The sequence below is a fragment of the Sander lucioperca genome, chromosome 14 (genome assembly GCF_008315115.2).
Source record: "Sander lucioperca isolate FBNREF2018 chromosome 14, SLUC_FBN_1.2, whole genome shotgun sequence".
NCBI classification, from domain to species: Eukaryota; Metazoa; Chordata; class Actinopteri; order Perciformes; family Percidae; genus Sander; species Sander lucioperca.
In genome coordinates, this window is record NC_050186.1 from 6,296,740 (window position 1) to 6,316,783 (window position 20,044).

Here is a 20,044-nt window from a genome sequence, read left to right on the forward strand (position 1 = left end):
AGCAAATCTATTTTTTGATTGCAGTGTCGATAGTTTTGCTCTTTAATCCATTTCTTGCCTGCAAACCTGTTCTGTTTGATTGCATAATAAAGAGAAAGAAAAACCTCCATACACCTTGTACCATAATAAACTGAATGTATTTGGGTTTTTTCGATTGATTGTCAGACAAACACAGACATTTGTAAATGTCACTATAAGCTTTGGGAACTTGGCGATTGCTGTCATTTTTTTAGACTGAACCAGAACAGGATAAGATTAATTTTTGAAAAAAAGCAGTAGGTTTGCACAGATTAATTGATAATGAAAATACATCACCAGTCATGTATTTACGATTTCATAAAAAGAACATTAATAATCCCACTTTACATTTAAGAAAGAATTATCTACCCTTTATTAATGTTTTCCAAACATGGTGCACTATTATACACTTTGTATTGATACTACACCTCCATATACATATAAGAGTATTATAAATATATTATGATGACTCCCTAACTGCAATCCCTCTGGTTCTCCTGGCAACATGTCGGGCACCACACTCTGACTTTAAGTCCCTCTAGGATGATTTTCAGTTTTGTCACATGAACTGCTGCCATGGCTCTGATAACATGGGCAGATTATGAGATAATGGGCCCCTGGGCCCAGACATGTAAGAGGCCCCCCACCCTGTCTACATAACAAGTCTCCAGGAGTCTACTTTTAGTCATCTGGTTTGGTTGTTTTGCGTCTCTTTGCATCGCTGTGATTGTTTGGCATCTATTTTTGTTGCTCTGCTTCCTTTTAACGTATCTTTACGTAATTTAGTAATTTAGCATCTTTTTGTGGTCATTTTGCATCGTTGTTGTTTTGCTATTTTTCGTAATTTTGCCTCTTTTTTTTGTGATTGTTTTGCATCTATTGTAGTCCTTTTGCATCTTTTTTGTGATCGTTTTGCATCTCTTGTAGTCCTTTTGCATCTTTTTTGTGATCGTTTTGCATCTCTTGTAGTCCTTTTGCATCTTTTTTGTGATCATTTTGCATCTCTTGTAGTCCTTTTGCATCTTTTTTGTGATCGTTTTGCATCTCTTGTAGTCCTTTTGCATCTTTTTTGTGATTGTTTTGCATCTCTTGTAGTCCTTTTGCATCTTTTTTGTGATCGTTTTGCATCTCTTGTAGTCCTTTTGCATCTTTTTTGTGATTGTTTTGCATCTCTTGTAGTCCTTTTGCGTGTCTTCATGGTCGTTTTGTGTCTCTTTGTAGTCATTTTGTGTGGTTTTTTTGATCCTCATGAATGGGAAAAGCTGTTGTAATATTTTAAATAAAGTTTTACAGACTGTAGCCAGGATTTTAGAAAGTCATCGAAATGAAAGTCACCAAACTGTTTTCATTTTTTTAAGGTTTATTTAAATGTAGCAGTTCAGCAACTCCTTATTAACTCAACACAACCAACTAAACTGTTTCTTTGTCTCGATAATTAGTACCAGAGGAAGTTACAGACCTATTAACATAGAGGACCATTTTATTTCCCAGCACAAAACTCTACTCGTTCTTTATTCATCAAGAAGGAGAGAACAACAGGTTGTGTTTTAACTTTCAGGGTTGAGACTGAGACAAGACCAAACAACTGAAACATACAGTATATACACAACTAGCTATTATGTACAGCTAATATTTGCTAAATCCCTTTGGGTGAGGGGTGAAGGAGAGTCTTGGTGCAGAGGCAGATTGATAACTTTAGCTAGCTAGCATCGCAAGCGTCACTTACACTTACACCTACACTTAGCTTTCATATGCTTCCTTACTAAGTGCCGATATAGATTTGAGTATTCCCAGCTATGTCGGTTAGTGTTACATTAGTCTATATCCACGATGTTCCACTTCCGGGATTGCTCCGTTGCCGCCGGAAAATCCGTCGGATTTCACTCATTTAGGCCGGATATCCGTTGCCTTGGGCTTCCTTTGTGTTGGCATTTTAAACTCCGGTGGATTTGTGAGGACTATGGTTAACTGCTCCTCAGATCTCTGCAGGGTAAATCCAGACAGCTAGCTAGACTATCTGTCCAATCTGAGTTTTCTGTTGCACGACTAAAACTACTTTTGAACGTACACACGTTCCACCAAAACAAGTTCCTTCCCGAGGCTATTTTGCAGAGGCACCGTGGCTCCGTCTGGAGCCCCGCCCAAGACAATTGTGATTGGTTTAAAGAAATGCCAAAAAACCAGAGCACGTTTTCCTCCCATCCCAGAATGCTGTGTGGACTAGACAGACCCTCCTCCAGGGTGCTTTGAAGGAGAGTCTGACAAAGCGAGACTAGCGTTACATTGCAGAATTTACACACCGCTGTGTGTTTTCTTTTAGATGTTGTTTTGCAAATAAACTCTTTTCCAACATAATAAATAAAATGTTATTACAGACGATTTGCTTGACATCTCCCAGACAGCCAGAGCTTCTTCTCCTGTCGCCTACATTTACTTTGGGAGTGCGTGTTAAGCATAGACAGTTAAAGAAATGAAATAAAAAAACAATATGATGCCGTAGATTTCCACGGAGACCAGTGAAGGATATTAGAAGCACTTTTCCGGTGATGGCTGAGCGTTACTGAGCAGCCTCCAACTGAGCTTGAAGATGTAGATGTGACGTGAGCAACCTGTCTGAAAGTTGGAAGTCTTCTGGTAGCTGTGCCAAGAGAAATCTCAATCATTCCCAATCTAGCAGAGACGGAGAGCGTAGGTATATGTAAGGAGATAACATAGACACAGGCTAATTACTGATCACTAAAATGATAGGTAGCATTAGTAATTACACTTAAACAGCTAATGTGAGACGAATTAGTGTGAGCGAGCTTCTCCTGTACTGTACGGTAATTCCTCTACTATGCGACAGTAAGTCTCGTGGTTATGACACAATCATTAGACTATTTTTACAAAAAACGTCTGCTACGGAGCCATAACGTGAGGTACAAGGTAACGGAGCTTTTTATACATTGTTGTGTTTCTTTAGAAATAAACAACGGACAAATAGAGTCTTTAAACTCTTCAGATGTAAAGTTATTCGCTGTCAAAGTGGCGCCAAAATGAATGGCAGTCAATGGGATGCTAACGGGAGGTGATGGCTTGTTAGCAACAAAATGGCGCCACAGGAGGTACGCTTTGTGGAGGCTGGCTTACCCCCTTGGTGTTAAGGGGGGTGGGCAGAGGGGGTTAACGGTAACACATTTCAAATTAGAAATTAGTCCAGTTATTGGATGCATTTGAAGCAGGAAGTTTTACATCCAATCACAGTAATGATGTTAACACATAAATCAGACGATACACAGGTCATTTCGTGATATCCCTGAAGTTGTGGTCTTGACCGGTCTTAAAATAAAATCCAGAGTCCTCTTCATCCGAGACCGAGACAAGACCAAGTAAAAATGTTGTGGAGACAAGGTCCGTTGTGGCAACGCTGCCGAATATCCAGAAGTTAGAACAATCTTTGCCGAGTTGTGTTGGTGGCCATGATGTTGTGGCCCTCCTCCCCACGGGATTCGGGAACAGTTTGATTTTCCAGCTCGCTCCGTTAGTGGTGAAGGAGTTGGCTAAGGCTAACGCTAGCGATGCTAAGTCTGAGTCTGGTAGGACCAGGCTAATGGACCAGAGTCTGGTAGTACCAGGCTAGTGTACCAGAGTCTGGTAGTACCAGGCTAATGGACCAGAGTCTGGTAGGACCAGGCTAGTGTACCAGAGTCTGTAAAAACTCTGGAAAATGAAGTGATTTTAAGTGTGTTAATTCTCTGTTGCAGTGCGTTAAAGTGTTGAAGGATGGACAGGGAGCCATTTCGTCAGAGCCAATTAGAACACAGAGAAGCCTCCAATGGAACCAGCCTTCAGACTTCCACCACCACGGCCGACACCTCCGCCCCTGCAACCCCCACGCCTCCTCGGCTCACCCCCAACCCCATGCTCCTGGACTCCCCCGCGCCCACGCCGACGCCCACCACCTCCTCCCCTCCTCCCCCTCTCACCCCCGCTCCCTCCGTCTCCGCAACCCACGTCCTGAAGATGGCGGCAGCGGCTACGGCCGGCGCTCCATCTCCCCACATCCTCGTCCCCGCTCCCCCTAAACTCACCTCCACCGCAACCCCCGCCCTCCGCACGTACTCTCGCCCGATCCTTCCCTCCCCGGCGGGAGCCTCCAAAGCACCTACCACACAGACCTCCTCCTCTCTTCTCCCTCCTTCCTCTTCTTCCTCTCCCGTCAGAGCCAGTGCCACCTCGCCCCTCCTCTCTTCTTCTTCTTCTGCAACGCACAGCATCACCGCCATGTCAGCCAAGACCTCCAGCAGCCTGACCAATGGGAACACAAGGCCTGTATCCATGCCGACCTCCACACCGATCACGCCCTTTCACACACCGGCCAGTCCACCTGGCAGACAGGTAACTGGGAGGGGCAGGCACACAAACACACACACACACACACACGTGAAGTCAAACGGACATGAATACACAGCTAATCTCTGACACACACGTTAAGATATGCACACAAAAAGTGGATAATGTAAACACACACACACACACACACACACACACACACACACGAGAGGCAACATTTAATCATCTCATTTAAAAATAAGAGTGTATTAACTTGGGGTACGGTATAACAGATATAACACATTAACTAAATATGCAGAAGTAAGTGTAGGTCAGTGTTTGTCTGAGGTTACAGTTTCCTCTGTTTGCTTTTATCTGACTACGTTTCACATCCTCCTCGGCCTCAGGTTACACATCTCTGGCTTTGTTTGCTTTGTGAATAACGTATATCTGAACTGTGAGGAAAATCACACACATAAATACACACACATACATGTGTACAGGTGCTGTTACATGCGTTCCATCTCTACTTAAAGAGAATGGTCTAGTCTTGGGTTCGATCATTTTACACGCAGCAAAGTTATAATTGCTGTTCATGAACTGGGATAATTTTTTTAGTGCGATTTAAGAATCGCTCCACTGAATGAGTGGGGGAAGTGAGTAGTGATAGCTTGCTCCAGATGAAGATGTTTTTGCAGAGTATTTAGGAGTCACCTTTCAATCCTACAATAGGGGTGAGTATTGACACTTAAAACACTAATTAGTGGAGTATTTCTAAATTGCACCCGTTTCTAACTTTGAGAACGCACACACAACAATAAGTAATGTTTAAATGTACTTTTTCTTTTTTTTTTTTGGGGCATTTTTAGGCCTTTATAGACAGGACAGCTGAAGACATGAAAGGGGAGAGAGAGAGGGGGAATGACATGCAGCAAAGGGCCGCAGGTCGGAGTCGAACCCGTGCCCGCTGCATCGAGGAGTAAACCTCTATATATGGCTGCCCGCTCTACCAACTGAGCTATCCGGGCGCCCTTAAACATACTTATTTTAACCTGAACCACGATCACGAAGTAGTTTTGTTGCCTAAAGAGGTTCTGCACTGCAGGGCCAGAGCAGGCGCCTATGATCGCTGGTGTTGCTGGACATTCGAAGGATAATGCATGAAAAAAATGTGTGCGTAACTTTTCGTAAGCTATAAGAACAGTTGTATGAGAATACGTTGCCTGTAGATTGAGATAGAGATTTAAGTACCATTTGAGAAATAAGGTTAAAAGAGTGCTGCTTTGTATTAAAAAAAACCTTTCCATCGATCCATGGATTATTGGTTATTTTCTATTTATAGTAAATATTGTATTCTTTGTATACTTAGTAATTATGATTTATAAGTCACTGTTTATAAGAAACCTAAATCTGTTTTAACATTAATATGAGTTCCCCCAGCCTGCCTATGGTCCCCCAGTGGCTAGAAATGGTGATAGGTGTAAACCGAGCCCTGGGTATCCTGCTCTGCCTTTGAGAAAATGAAAGCTCAGATGAGCCGATCTGGAATCTTCCCTTTATGACGTCATAAGGGGAAAGGTTACCTCCCCTTTCTCTGCTTTGCCCGCCCAGAGAATTTGGCCCACCCATGAGAGAAAGAGAGAGACATCATGGCTTGAAAACAAGCAAAGTGACAGTTGGTCAAGGCCACACCCCCACCCTCCACCTTGCCCCCCCCCCTCTCTCCTCCTCAATAGCATTTAAAGCTACAGACACAGAAATGGCACATCCTAAGGAAAGATCATTGTGGGACTGGCTCTAGTGGCTGTAATTCTGCACCAAGGCTGAATTTCGGGAAAGAGACTTCAGATACAGTATTAGGGACCACTAAGGTCTATATAAAAGAGACTTCAGATACAGTATTAGGGGACCACTAAGGTCTATATAAAAGAGACTTCAGATACAGTATTAGGGGACCACTAAGGTCTATATAAAAGAGACTTCAGATACAGTATTAGGGGACCACTAAGGTCTATATAAAAGAGACTTCAGATACAGTATTAGGAGACCACTAAGGTCTATATAAAAGCATCCAAAGAGCACTATGTCATGGGACTTTAAATAAAACCTGGCATAGTGGGTGTGTTTTAATTTGGTGGAAACTGAAAGAAATTAAGGCTCTGCATCCAGTTTGTACCGTGCTGCGAGATTTGTATCACACTTTGCGCACACACTTCACACACACACTTCACACACACACACACACACACACACACACACACTCACACAGTATTGCTTTTCTAGGAAATGTAAGATGTCCTCACTCTAAAGATCTTCCTGATTCCCTTCCCTCCTCTCTTCCCTTTTGTTCCAGGTATCACACACTCATCCTGTGGGCACACCTGGTCTGGTGCGAGCCAATCCGAGCCCCTCCCTTGTGAAGCAGAGGGTATCCCAGCAGACATTGCTCCTGGGGAAAGGTCTCAAAGGGTCTGGCCAAGACCAGGTGCTGCTTAGAGCTCAGATGGTAAACATAGAGAGACAGAGAGACACTCACTCACTCACTCACCCACTCACTCACACCTCTGATCAGCGTAACAACATGTCGACAGATATAAGTTGGACAGTACTGTGTGTAAGACTGATTTAATGAGACACGAATAAGACAGAAGAGCTAATTAACTTTATATTAGGACAGTTTTCACAGCCATGTTGGATTTTAAGGTTTAGGTAGTGGGAGGTTCTCCCGCCTTTCCGAGTCGGAAATTTGACTTCAGGAGGCGTTTCAGTTGAAATTTCCGACTTGGACTTCGGAAATTTCGACTTCCCAGTTCAAATGCAACGCACTAATAATTCTGGCTCGTCCTCAAGGCCCTTACTTTGGGAACCACTGCACTACAGCACCAAATGTGGATTAATCCACTGTTGAAAATAGTCCCAAACAAATTTTTTCCCTTCCGTTTGTTGGATTAAAAACTACAGTGAGCACCTGATTTAGGAAATTACTGATGAAACTATACATTTGCGAGGCGTTTAAAGATTCATGTCGAACCATGTCTCATGTCTAAACAATAAAATGCAAAGAATAGGAGGTAGAGATTAAGATATTTCAGTGTGGAGGGGTTATGAGTCACTCACACAAAAAAAAAACCAAACATGCATATTCATCTTCAGCGCTTGAATACAATTAGACTCGGTGCTTTAATCGCTGCTCTCCTCTGTTTATTTCCTCCTGTTTACTGTCTCCTTTCCTTCCTGCAGCTGATTCTTACGTCTGCTATGCGACCTGCCCTGTCCTCCTCTTCCTTCTCCTCCTCTTCCTCTTCCCCTTCCTCTAACCCTGCCTCCGCTCAGGTGAGCAGCCGAGCAAATCCGACCTTTCTCATGTGTGCATGTGTGATTTTCAACCGCCAAGTTAGCCTCGCTTGTTACCGTTGCACGGCTGTCAAGCTTTCCATTTTGGCACGGCACATGTGCGGTTTGCAGTGATGACGGTCGTCATTTGTTTTTTGTGATTAACTATTTTTATTTTTTAAAATGCAAAACATGCATTCGGATCTCTGTGTTTAACTATATATCTTTAAATTAGTGCTGTCAGTTAAACGCGTTATTAACGCCCGTTAATGCAAACCCATTTTAACGGCGTAATTTTTTTTTAATCGCGAGATTAGCGTTCTTTTTGGCCTAGCAAACTTTGTAGTTTTTTTTCACATGCTGTTACAACAACTAGTAACGTTAGAAAAACTACAACACCACACCGGATCTAGCTAGACCGGAAACTAAACAACAGGCACGCCGCACACACTTGTCTGGGCTTTGCGAGCCGGCCAAAGAGTAGTAGGCTAACGAGACGTTTTGAGTGGATGGCGAACGCGAGACGCCGAAATGGATGCCAATAAGATTCTGAATGGAAAGTTTACTTTTAAAAATTTGACAAATGGTTCCATTGACAAGACCAAAGTGATCTGTGTGTTTTGTCGTTGTGAACTGAGCTGTCATCGCAGCACGTCCAGTCTGAAATACCACTTGATGGCCAAGCGCACGGCTGATGGCCAAGCACACAGCTGATGGCCAAGTACACAGCTGATGGCCAAGTACACAGCTGATGGCCAAGCACACAGCTGATGGCCAAGTACACAGCTGATGGCCAAGTACACAGCTGATGGCCAAGCACACAGCTGATGGCCAAGTACACAGCTGATGGCCAAGCACACAGCTGATGGCCAAGTACACAGCTGATGGCCAAGCACACAGCTGATGGCCAAGTACACAGCTGATGGCCAAGTTCACAGCTGATGGCCAAACACACAGCTGATGGCCAAGCACACAGCTGATGGCCAAGCACACAGCTGATGCCAATCCCCCCCTCGTCAAAGCCAGGCGACAAAAGCACAAAGCCAGGCCGATCCACTTTTCCATGTTGATAAGAGCATTAAAATGAGAAAAAAATAATGGGACAAAAAGAAATCTAGGGACATTTAGAATAGATAAAAATGTGCAATTAATTGCGATTAATTGTGAGTTAACTATGACATTAATGCGATTAAATATTTTAATCGTTTGACAGCACTACTTTACGTTACAGTTATGGCTGAAAATGACAACAGAAATGAAAAAGTTTTCCCATTTCACACATCTTGAAATTTGTCTACCTGGAAGTGATTTGTGCGAGCACGGTGATACCGCCCCTAGGCGGATGTTATCTTTTGACCGAGCCAGGCTGTTTCTTCCTGTTTACAGTCTTTGTGCCTAGTTACTAGTCTTAACTTAACCAAATCCAATATAGAGTGGCACAGAGGCGCTAATCTATGATAGCATCCAGGACCGGCTTCCACAAACGAAAGTAGTTAGTTAGCGGTTTGCTAACTCTTCAGAAGTAACGCTGGGTTTCTTCTAGGGGTGTGAATCTTCACTGGTCTCACGATTCTGTTATCCTGTCAACGATTCAAATCGATATCATGATGCATCACAATGTGTCACCACCTCAATTTTATTATATATCGCTACACGTCGTTTTCATCAACAAATTCAAGCAGTCAGATATATTTGAACTCCCCTTTTTATTGCATCTGCTCTTAAAAAAGACACTTCCTGAATGTAGCGGAGTCTGAACACAGCAGACAACAGACAAAAACTAAAACTAAGCAGCGACCGTCCTGTTAGAGGATTAGCGTCCAAGATCTATGCTAAACTGATGCAAGTATCCATAGGAGAACTCCCAATTGCAAGGAAATGGGAGCGAGAGCTGAGCCCTGAGGGGAACGTAATTAATTGGGAGACAGTTTGGGACATTTTTCACTGTTCCAAGAACCCAAATCACCAGCAGATCCACTTCAACATTATGCCATAGGACATATTGGACTCCCCAGAAGAGATACGTCTCTAAAGCCATTCCTACTCCCTATGGCACGTTCTGCCAACCTGAACAAACTAGAACTTTCCTGCACATGGTCTGGGAGTGTGAACAGGTGCATGAGTTCTGGAATAAAAACAACATCAATAATATCTGATGTGATAGGATGTCGAATTCCTACTGACCTGATTGTCTTGTTACTTGATGACGATTCTAAATTACACCTGCTTGGGAGACAGAAGAAAATTTGGCTAGCCGGCTCAACCGCAACCAAGAAAATGATAGCTCAGCGCTTGTATAAAACAGTGGTTGGTGTATTTTCTAGACATAGTTATGCTTGAGCTCTCTACAGCAAGGCTTAACAAAGCCAAATCATCGACTATAGACCTATGGGAAAGCACAGCAGCACAAATATCAGTCCTAATGACCTCGGTGTCACAAGAAAGAGGAGAGTGACTAGGCAAGAGGGTGGGAGGTGGGAGAGGGTTTTTGTTCGTGTTCAATTTGTGTTTCTGTTCAGTATGTTAAAAAAAAGAAAAAAACAATAAAAAATTGATCTTAAAAAAAAAAGCAGTGACCTGAAAATCAGCAAGCAACATGAGTAGGCAATAATCGGTTATGGTCTGTCACCGACCGATGCAGAATTGTCCAGTTCCGCATCACGATGCATCGATTCAATGATTGATTTCAACACTAGTTTCAACCCAGTCTCACGGCAGTTCGTGTAAATGTCATGTTATTTTTAATCTATTGATACGTGTTCACGGGGACGTTTTTCTCGTTTTTTACGTGGTGGCCAGCACGACATACCCTACGGGGAAAGGACGCCTCACACGCTGGGAGACGGCCGAAAAGGACGCCTCATATGCTGGGAGGCGGCCGCGAGGGATGGCCGCTGGGGACGCGCCACAATAACGGGATGGCGGAGGTTGGGTTTAGGAAAAACACTACAGGGAAAGGACGCCTCACATGCTGGGAGACGGCCGCTGGGGACGCGCGACAATAACGGGACGGTTGTGATTAGGAAGACTACGGGAAACAAAACGCCACACGCGGGACGCGATCCACCGCTCGCCCGGGTGAAAGTCCCATGTTGTTTGACCCGTTCACCACCCCGACCAACCTCCCTACGCAGATTTTCGGCTCTTTATACTACTCCCTACCATTTTCGTGCTGTGACCACGAAATATGCTTCCCATTGAAATACATTACTTCACATTTTCGTGCTGGCCACCACGTAAAAAAACGAGAAAAACGTCCCCGTGAACACGTATCAATAGATTAAAAATAACGTGACATTTACGCGAACTGCCGTGAGACCGGGCTGCTAGTTTCTACTGCAGGCACTTAGCCGGACGTGCCAATAATTGCAGTTTAAGTTTGAACAGACAAATGAAATAAAGATAAAATAAAAGACAAAAGTTAAAAAGTTGAATTCATTCCTTGTGTTTATGGTTATGGAAGACAAGACCCTGTCTGCCGTGCCTGAAAGTAAAAAGATGTGTTTGAGATCTAACTGATGTTTTTCTCTCCTCTGCAGCTCCAGAGTCTCACCCTGAGGCCTCCTCCCCCCGGGGCCCTCACCATCCCCCCCTCCCTCCGCCTCAAGCCCCCCTGCGCCGCCCCGCCCCCCCTCTCTCGCCCTCAGGCCCCCCTCTTCCCCCCTCTCAGGCCGCGCCCGCAGCCCAGCACCACGGCAACGGAGAGCCCCAGCACGCCCAGCCGCCACCTCTCCGTCCCGCCTCCAAGTAGGTCCTGGGGGGGGAGGGGGGGAGGTGTGACTCACACTGGGAGTGATCTCAGGAACAACCGGTTTAATTTTTATTTTTTATCTCAACCTTTCTCAACACCTGTTAACTGCTGAAACCCAAACTTTTGGCAGAAGAAGGTTGTCGGTTTGGTTTCAGGAGTTGGAAGACACTGAAAAGTAAAAAATAAAAACTGTATTTACATCAATCTGGCAATCAAACACATTAGGATCAAATTAGTAATCACGCTTTCCATTATAACGTTAATCCAACAAAAGAATTAGAAATGCTATAGAAATGTTATTGATGCCGCACACAGTCAAGTTTGTTTTAATACTGATGCTTATTAATGTTGTAAATGGGCGCCTGGGTAGCTCACCTGGCAGAGAGCGCACCCATATATATATATATATATATATATATATATATATATATATATATATATATATATATAGAGAGAGAGAGAGAGAGATATAGGGCCCTATTTTAACGATCTAAGCGCACGGCATGAAGCGCCTGGCACAGGTGTGTTTAGGGCGTGTCCAAATCCACTTTTCCTAGGTTGACGGCGGAAAAAAGTGTCCGTGTGCCAGGCGCATGGTTCTAAAGGGTTGTACTTAGTGTCTTCATTAATCAGAGGTGTGTTTTGGGCGTAACATGCAATCAACCAATCAGAGATCATCTCCCATTCCCTTTAAAAGCCAGGCGTGTTTGGACCTTGGAGCATTGCTGTTATGATGGAGGATTTGCACCGTAATATTTGTATTTGTAATCTTCTGCATGTGTGTGTGCTGCTGTGCGTCCCTGTGTGTGTAACAAGCATAGTGTGCGTCCGCTGTGCACGAGCCTAGGAGCATTTTACTAATGCTCTGTTAAAATAACAATGAAATGCTGCGTTATTGACTTTAGACCAGGTTTTTGTTGGTCAATGGTGCGATCACTTCCCGCTGCCTCAAGATAGCAATACGCCCAGAATGCACCTGAACACACCTCCCTGTAAGACCAGCACGCCCAGAATGCACCTGAACACACCTCCCTGTAAGACCAGCACGCCCAGAATGCACCTGAACACACCTCCCTGTAAGACCAGCACGCCCAGAATGCACCTGAACACATCTCCCTGTAAGACCAGCACGCCCAGAATGCACCTGAACACACCTGCACAATATGCACATCAGGCTGCATATAGCCCTGATTAACTTGGGCAAAGAAAGTCTGCAAAACATCATGTGTGCATGATAGAAGCCTACTGTAGATGAGAGCGTATTATTATTATTTAACTGAATCAAAGTGTCTGGACAGTTAGAAGACACGTTTGTGAAACTGTAAAGCTAGGAGGGAGACCTGGAACCATCAGTTATTATGGTCTATAAAAACATGCATGCGCTTCAGTTTGATTAAAGCAGAAAATCAGGTAACCTGACCCACTCGTACTCTATAAATACAGTTGTGCACCTGGGTTTTTGTGTGGTGCAGCGATCTGACTGATAATTGGTTTGTCAGTTTGTGCAGCAATCATCCATTATCTTATCACGTCCAAAATAAACAAGGAGAACAAAGCATTTGTTCAGCGCTACGGCCATTTAAAATTGTTATTTCAATTAATGACAAAAGAATGGAGGAAAAGTGGCTGATTCCAACATGGTTTATTTCATCCGAGTACTGTATGTTTTGGGAGATTTTTTTGCCGTTATTATAAAGACAGTAGAGCTGATAGGAACAAAGTCAGTGTCTTAACATTACCTTTAGACCAGTGGTTCCCAACATTGGGTTCGCAAGATAAAGATAAATCTAAAGAGATGATTAACAGAATAAAAAAAAGCAGAAAATGTATTCCTGCAAAATAAAATTGCTTACTTTTAGGTTTTTTTCCCCCTCATTGTTGCTGACTTTTTTGTAAAATAACTGGACAATGTCCTTCTTCAGGATCATGGGAATTAATAAAAATAATACAGACCTAAAAGGAGAAATCCCTTTATAGTTTAACTGGTCTCAACCGGTTGAGATTTGCAAAATAAATAAATAAATGTAATGTAGCCAGTGAAGTCTGGAACTTCTGCCTAAGACACCAGTCATATCACAGTGCTCATATTATGCTTTTTGGCTTTTTCCCTTTCCTTTATTGTGTTATCTTCTTTGTTCATGTTATAGGTTTACAAAGTGAAAAAGCCCAAAGTCCCCCCCAAAGGGACTTACCATCTCCAACAGAAAACACTGTTCACAAACTGCTCCAAACAGCTCTATTGTAGTCCAGCCTTTACTTCAGAGACAAACGTGGTCACTTTGGAACACACGTTATAATGCTCGCCTAGCTGCTAGCATGGCACGCCCTCATACTCTGCTTCTGACTGGCTAGTAGTCCTTACCTAGGTACTGTCAGGGCACGCCCTCATACTCTGCTTCTGACTGGCTAGTAGTCCTTACCTAGCTACTGTCAGGGCACGCCCTCATACTCTGCTTCTGACTGGCTAGTAGTCCTTACCTAGCTACTGTCAGGGCACGCCCTCATACTCTGCTTCTGACTGGCTAGTAGTCCTTACCTAGGTACTGCGACTCCCAACAAAGATGGACCAGAAGCGCTATGTCTCACTCTGGAGCTAAAACAGAGACCTGAACACAGGGTGAAAAGAGGAGCTGCAGCAATGTGAAGTACAACAAAAATATGGTGCTTTTTGAAAATTAAACCATGTAAACCTATTCTGGTACAACCTCTAAATACAATTATGAACCTGAAAATGAGCATAATATGAGCACTTTAAAACCTGCAAATATTTGGCATTTCTGCTGCTAAAAGCGGGCGAGGACAGTTTCTGACGGTGCTTTTGCCTCAGTCGGACATTTTATAAAAGTCACTCAGACCTGAGAGTTAACAACAAACCCTCAGGGAATTATTCAGCGTTTTACATTCCCACTTGAGAAAACCTCAAAGACAACCTCTGGGAAACCAGCATGAAGCAACAGGTGTTAACTCAGGGAGGTGTCGGGGAAACCGCAGGGGTTTCAGTTTGTCAGAGCAGCCGGAGGTTTAATCTCTTTATCTTTACCAACTGAGGCGCACTTGTTCAAATCCACAGAACTTCAACATTTTGTCCAGAGCTCAAACAATTCATCTATTAATCAACTAGTCGATCGGCAGAACATTATGTTTCTTCACTTTCTTTTTTTTTTAAACTTATGTTTATTGAACAATCACACAGTAAATACTGCATACAAATAGTGTAAAATATTACACAAGTGTTTTAGGTTTACAGACACTTTTCGAAAGAAACAATTTGCACATCCAACAATTCTTCTGTGCGGGTGCGTTGGAAAATATCACAGACTCTTGAAGGTCTAGGGCACGTGTCAAACTAAAGGCTCGAGGGCCAAATCCGGCCCCTCAAATATTTTGATCCGGCCTGCCTAGTTTTTGTCGTTTTTTTCAACGTTTTTGACACCTTTTTCAATGATATAGGCACCTTTGTTTAATAGGATTTCTTTGCTTTTTTAGACAAACGGTATCGTGACTCGACTTTGACATGAACCAGTCTGTGATCCCAACTTCCTCTGATCTTAACTATTAGTCAAAATAATTCAGAATTTCAGCTTTTTTTTTTAATTCCAAAATTAGGTTGTAGTGTCATAAACAGTAAATTAGGTTTATTAACCATGAAAAAGTGCCAAAAGTTCATGGTCGAAGGGAAGACAACACAAGAGTTAAGAGTTTATCGCCTAGCTTCTACATTACCAATGAAGAGTCCCCATGTCTCATGAAATAAAAAAGATTTGTTCAGTTTAAAAGGAACATGCCGACTTATAGGGACTTTATCTTATTCACCGTATCCCCCAGAGTTAGATAAGTCCATACATACCCTTCTCATCTCTGTCCGTGTCTGTCTGATGCACCAACCGCTAGCCTAGCTTAGCACAGATCCTGGAGGTAACCAGTCATGACCAGTCGAATGACGAACGCCGTGCAACCAGTAACATACAGTGCCTTGCAAAAGTATTCACCCCCCTTGGCATTTTTCGTGTTTTGTTGCCTCACAACCTGGAATCAACATGGATTGTTTGAGGATTAGCATCATTTAATTTACAGAACATGCCCACAACTTTGAAGATGTTTTTTTTATTTTTTATTTTTATTGTGAAGCAAACAACAAATAGGACAAAATAACAGAAAAAGTCAATGTGCATAACTATTCACCCCCCTAAAGGCAATACTTTGTAGAGCCACCTTTTGCAGCAATCACAGCTCCAAGTCGCTTTGGATAAGTCTCTATGAGCTTGCCACATCTTACCACTGGGATTTTTGCCCATTCCTCCTTGCAAAACTGTTCCAGCTCCTTCATGTTGGATGGTTTGCGCTTGTGAACAGCAATCTTTAAGTCTGACCACAGATTTTCTATTGGATTGAGGTCTGGGCTTTGACTAGGCCATTCCAACACATTTACATGTTTCCCCTTAAACCACTCAAGTGTGTGTTTGGGGTCATTGTCCTGCTGGAAGGTGAACCTCCGTTACTAGCCTCAAATCACGCACAGAGTGGTACAGGTTTTGCTCAAGAATATCCCTGTGTTTGGCACCATCCATCTTTCCCTCAACTCTGACCAGTTTCCCAGTCCCGGCTGCTGAAAAACATCCCCACAGCATGATGCTGCCACCACCATGTTTGATGGTGTTCTTTGGGTGTTGTGATGTGTTGGGTTTGCGCCAGACATAGCGTTTTCTTTGATGGCCGAAAAGTTCAGTTTTAGTCTCATCAGAGCAGAGCACCTTCCTCCATACATTTTGGGACTCTCCCTCGTGCCTTTTCACAAACTCAGAACGTGCCATTTTATTTTTTTGCTGAAAGTAATGGCTTTCTTCTGGCCACTCTGCCAAAAGCCCAACTCTATGGAGCGTACGGCTTATTGTCGTCCTATGTACAGATACTCCAGTCTCTGCTGTAGAACTCTGCAGCTCCTCCAGGGTTACCTTAGGTCTCTGTGCTGCCTCTCTGATTAATGCCCTCCTTGCCCGGTCCGTGAGTTTTGGTGGGTGGCCGTCTCTTTGCAGGTTTACTGTTGTGCCATGTTCTTTCCATTTGGTTATGATAGATTTGATGGTGCTCCTGGGGATCATCAAAGATTTGGATTTTTTTTATAACCTAACCCTGACTTGTACTTCTCAACAACATTGTCCCTTACTTGTTTGGAGAGTTCCTTGGTCTTCATGGCAGTGTTTGGTGCCTCTTGCTTAGGTGTTGCAGCCTCTGGGGACTTTCAAAAAAGGTGTGTATATGTAATGACAGATCATGTGACACTTAGATTGCACACAGGTGGACATCATTTCACTAATTATGTGACTTCTGAAGGTAATTGGTTGCACCAGAGCTTTTTATGGGCTTCATAACAAAGGGGGTGAACCCATACGCACATGCCAATTTTAAGTTTTTATCTCTAAAAAATAGTTTTATGTATATATTTTTCTCATTTCACCTCACCAACTTAGACTATTGTGTTCTGATCCATCACATACAATTCAGATTAAAAAAACATTGAACTAAAGGCTGTAATGTAACAAAATAGGTAAAAAGCCAAGGGGGGGTGAATACTTTTGCAAGGCACTGTAGCTCAAACACAGCGTTCGTGATTCGACTGCTCATGACTGTTCGCCAAGATGGCGGCCGAATGTAAACATGAATGCTACCGTCTTTATAATCTTTTTAATAAACTGTCTGTACGCTTACAAAGTTCTCAATGCTTCGGTTTACATGTAGGGACCCTCATAATGCTACCGTTTAAGTGTGGTGCTATTTTGAGCCTTGTTAGTGGTATCAAATAGTGATTTACCCTGTGCCCCGAAAGCTAGCGTTAGCAGCTAACCTCCGGTTTGCGGTAGCTTGTTTCAAGCTAGAAACACATTCGATTAGCATGAAAACATGTCCCAGAGAACGGTCGACTCGGTACACATTATGTTATTAACCCCTAGGTTCATTTTGTGCCGGAATTGTCCTTTAAGGTGCTGCATAACGTCTTTGATTGACATAGTGAATGTGGGAGGTTGTGCCCGTTTTCCAGTTATGTCTCTTCACTTTTTAATGCTTCCTCCTCTCTCTCCTTCTCTTTCTGCAGCTTTTTACTCTTCGGTCCGAGCCGTCCCTCTGAGACCCAGACTTCACTCTCCAAACAGCCACAGAGCGCCGTCGCCACGGCAAACCTCAACCCTTCAACCGATCGCTGCCGCCCCCACCTGTCAGGCCTCTCCCGTCAGCCGGCCGCTGGCTGGACTAAAGAGCTGTCCGTTAACTCAAACCTTGCTCGGGTCCGGCCAATCCCAGCACAGCTCGTTGTCCGCGACCAAACCCGCGTCTGCTTCTTCCCATTTCGAGCGCTCGCCGTCTGCCGCCAGGCAGCTGCAAATCATCGCGCTCTCTCGCCAGACGCAACCTTGCACATACGCCCCCGCTGTGCAGCCGGCGCCTTCTGCCGTAGAGTCGCCCGAGCTGTCCGCTCAGTCAAAGAGGACGTTGAGCGCTGAAGACGCGCTTCCTCTTCCTCTAAACCCGTCATTGCCAAAAACTGCCTCTCCCCTGCCCTCGCCTCCATCTCTCCTGAGTCCAGCATCCCCTCCGAGTCAGGTGGGCCCTCAAACACAAACTGTGAGCCAGAAAGGAGAGGCGAAGGAGAGCGAAGAGCAGCGCGAGAGAGGACGAGGGCTGCGCCAAGGAGGCAGTGTCGGTAGAGACCTGAGGGATGACCAAAGAGAGAAAGTGAAGGAGGAGAAACAGAGACGTCCACCTGAGAAGGAAGGAAGCACCGTCAGTCAGAAGGAACAGGAAGTCGAAACAGGCAGAGAGGAAGAACAAATGGAGGTGACAGAGGAAGGCCAGAGGGCAGAAAAAGGGAAGGAGAAAAAGATGATGGAGGATGAAGAAGAAGGGGAGACCGCCATGGACCAGTCAGAGAACCTGACCAGTCAGATTCTCCATCAGCACAAGAACACGGATCCTGTCCCGATGCCTGACGCCGTTAAAGAATCCAGCGTGGAACCAAAACCCACCCTGGGTCTCATTTCAGCTCCAGCCCCAACACCAGCCCCAGCACCAGCCCCAGTAACACTCCCAGCCCCAACACCAGCCCCAGCACCAGCCCCAGTAACACTCCCAGCACCAGTCCCAGCCCCAGCACCAGCCCCAGTAACACTCCCAGCACCAGTCCCAGCACCAGCCCCAGCACCAGTAACACTCCCAGCACCAGTCCCAGCCCCAGTAACACTCCCAGTCCCAGCACCAGCTCCAGTCCCGGAGGTCTCTGTCCAGAGTCAGAGGCTACCAGATTCTCTTCAGCCGGTCATCCAGGAGGACTTCTGTGAGAACATGTCGACGCAGTCTGACAACCAGTCAGGTACTCTCATCTGTAGACTTTAGAGAGCACGTTCTACAGAATCACTTACATAACGGTATTACTAGTCTTGCATTGCCAAGCTCTAACTCCACAGCGCTGTGCAGTAAGGTCTGGCTACACCACAGATACATTCTGGGATAGGAGAGAAAAACCAATCACAATGGTCTTGGGCGGCGCTAAGCTCCGGACACAGCGACGGTGGCTCTGCTAAGTCTCGCGAAGGAACTTGTTTTGGTGGAACATTTGCATCCCGCAAAAGAAAACGCCTCATTATATTAAATGAAGTTAACTGTTGACACAATACAGTAATGTGAGCTATTTAAAGGTCCCATGACATGGTGCTCTTTGGATGCTTTTATATAGGCCTCAGTGGTCCCCTAATACTGTATCTGAAGTCTCTTTTATATAGACCTTAGTGGTCCCCTAATACTGTATCTGAAGTCTCTTTTATATAGACCTTAGTGGTCCCCTAATACTGTATCTGAAGTCTCTTTTATATAGACCTTAGTGGTCCCCTAATACTGTATCTGAAGTCTCTTAAGGCAAAGCAGAGAAAGGGGAGGTAACCTTTCCCCTTATGACGTCATAAAGGGAAGATTCCAGATCGGTCCATCTGAGCTTTCATTTTCTCAAAGGCAGAGCAGGATACCCAGGGCTCGGTTTACACCTATCACCATTTCTAACCACTGGGGGACCATAGGCAGGCTGGGGGAACTCATATTAATGTTAAAAAACCTCATGAAGTGATTTCATTTTATGCCATGGGACCTTTAAATTAGCTGGATACATGGTTAAACCTCATTAACTCTTACCAGTGTATCTCTGTGTGTACTTCGTCCACAGCAATCCCACCAATCGGTCCCAAAACGTCCCAGTTAGAGAGGAAATGACCTAAAAATATTCTTCGTAAATCTTTACAATCATTCAGTGAAAGAACCAAGCAGGCCTGCCTTGTTGCACCATCCAAATTTTCTTCAAAACTTGACATTTTCTGCGTGTAGCTTGTTGGCACGAAGTTTGTTATTGTTTCCTGAAGCGTACGGAGTTTGAGAACGGCAACATACAGAGAGAGGAAGCCATTTCGAAAATGTACTTCCGTTGAAAGGCGCCGATACTCAAGGGCTCGAGCTCCGCAGCACCCACGGAAAATACTGAGCACCCACATGTGCCAGACTGCCAGTAGGCTACGTTCATTTAAAATTACACATTGCGGTTGGAGCTAAGTGGAGCGTCTGTCATAGTGTGATTGGTTATGTCGCTGTCAGTCC

General features: G+C 44.3%; 1 protein-coding gene across 4 annotated transcripts in view; it reads left to right on the forward strand.

The window, feature by feature from the left end:
- The window catches only part of si:ch211-230g15.5 (polyhomeotic-like protein 3), a 37,019-nt gene that overhangs the window by 2,320 nt on the left and 14,655 nt on the right, over positions 1-20,044 (forward strand). The window contains exons 2-7 of one of the 4 annotated variants that reach the window (XM_035991320.1): positions 3,762-4,395; positions 6,683-6,835; positions 7,570-7,662; positions 11,202-11,409; positions 17,505-18,533; positions 18,666-18,776. In XM_035991320.1, the coding sequence (XP_035847213.1) occupies positions 3,781-4,395; positions 6,683-6,835; positions 7,570-7,662; positions 11,202-11,409; positions 17,505-18,533; positions 18,666-18,776 (2,209 nt within the window). In that variant the 5' untranslated portion in view covers positions 3,762-3,780. Of the gene's footprint in view, positions 1-3,761; positions 4,396-6,682; positions 6,836-7,569; positions 7,663-11,201; positions 11,410-17,504; positions 18,777-20,044 lie in introns of all 4 variants that reach the window. The other 3 variants (XM_035991321.1, XM_031285175.2, XM_031285176.2) reach the window with 3 other exon arrangements.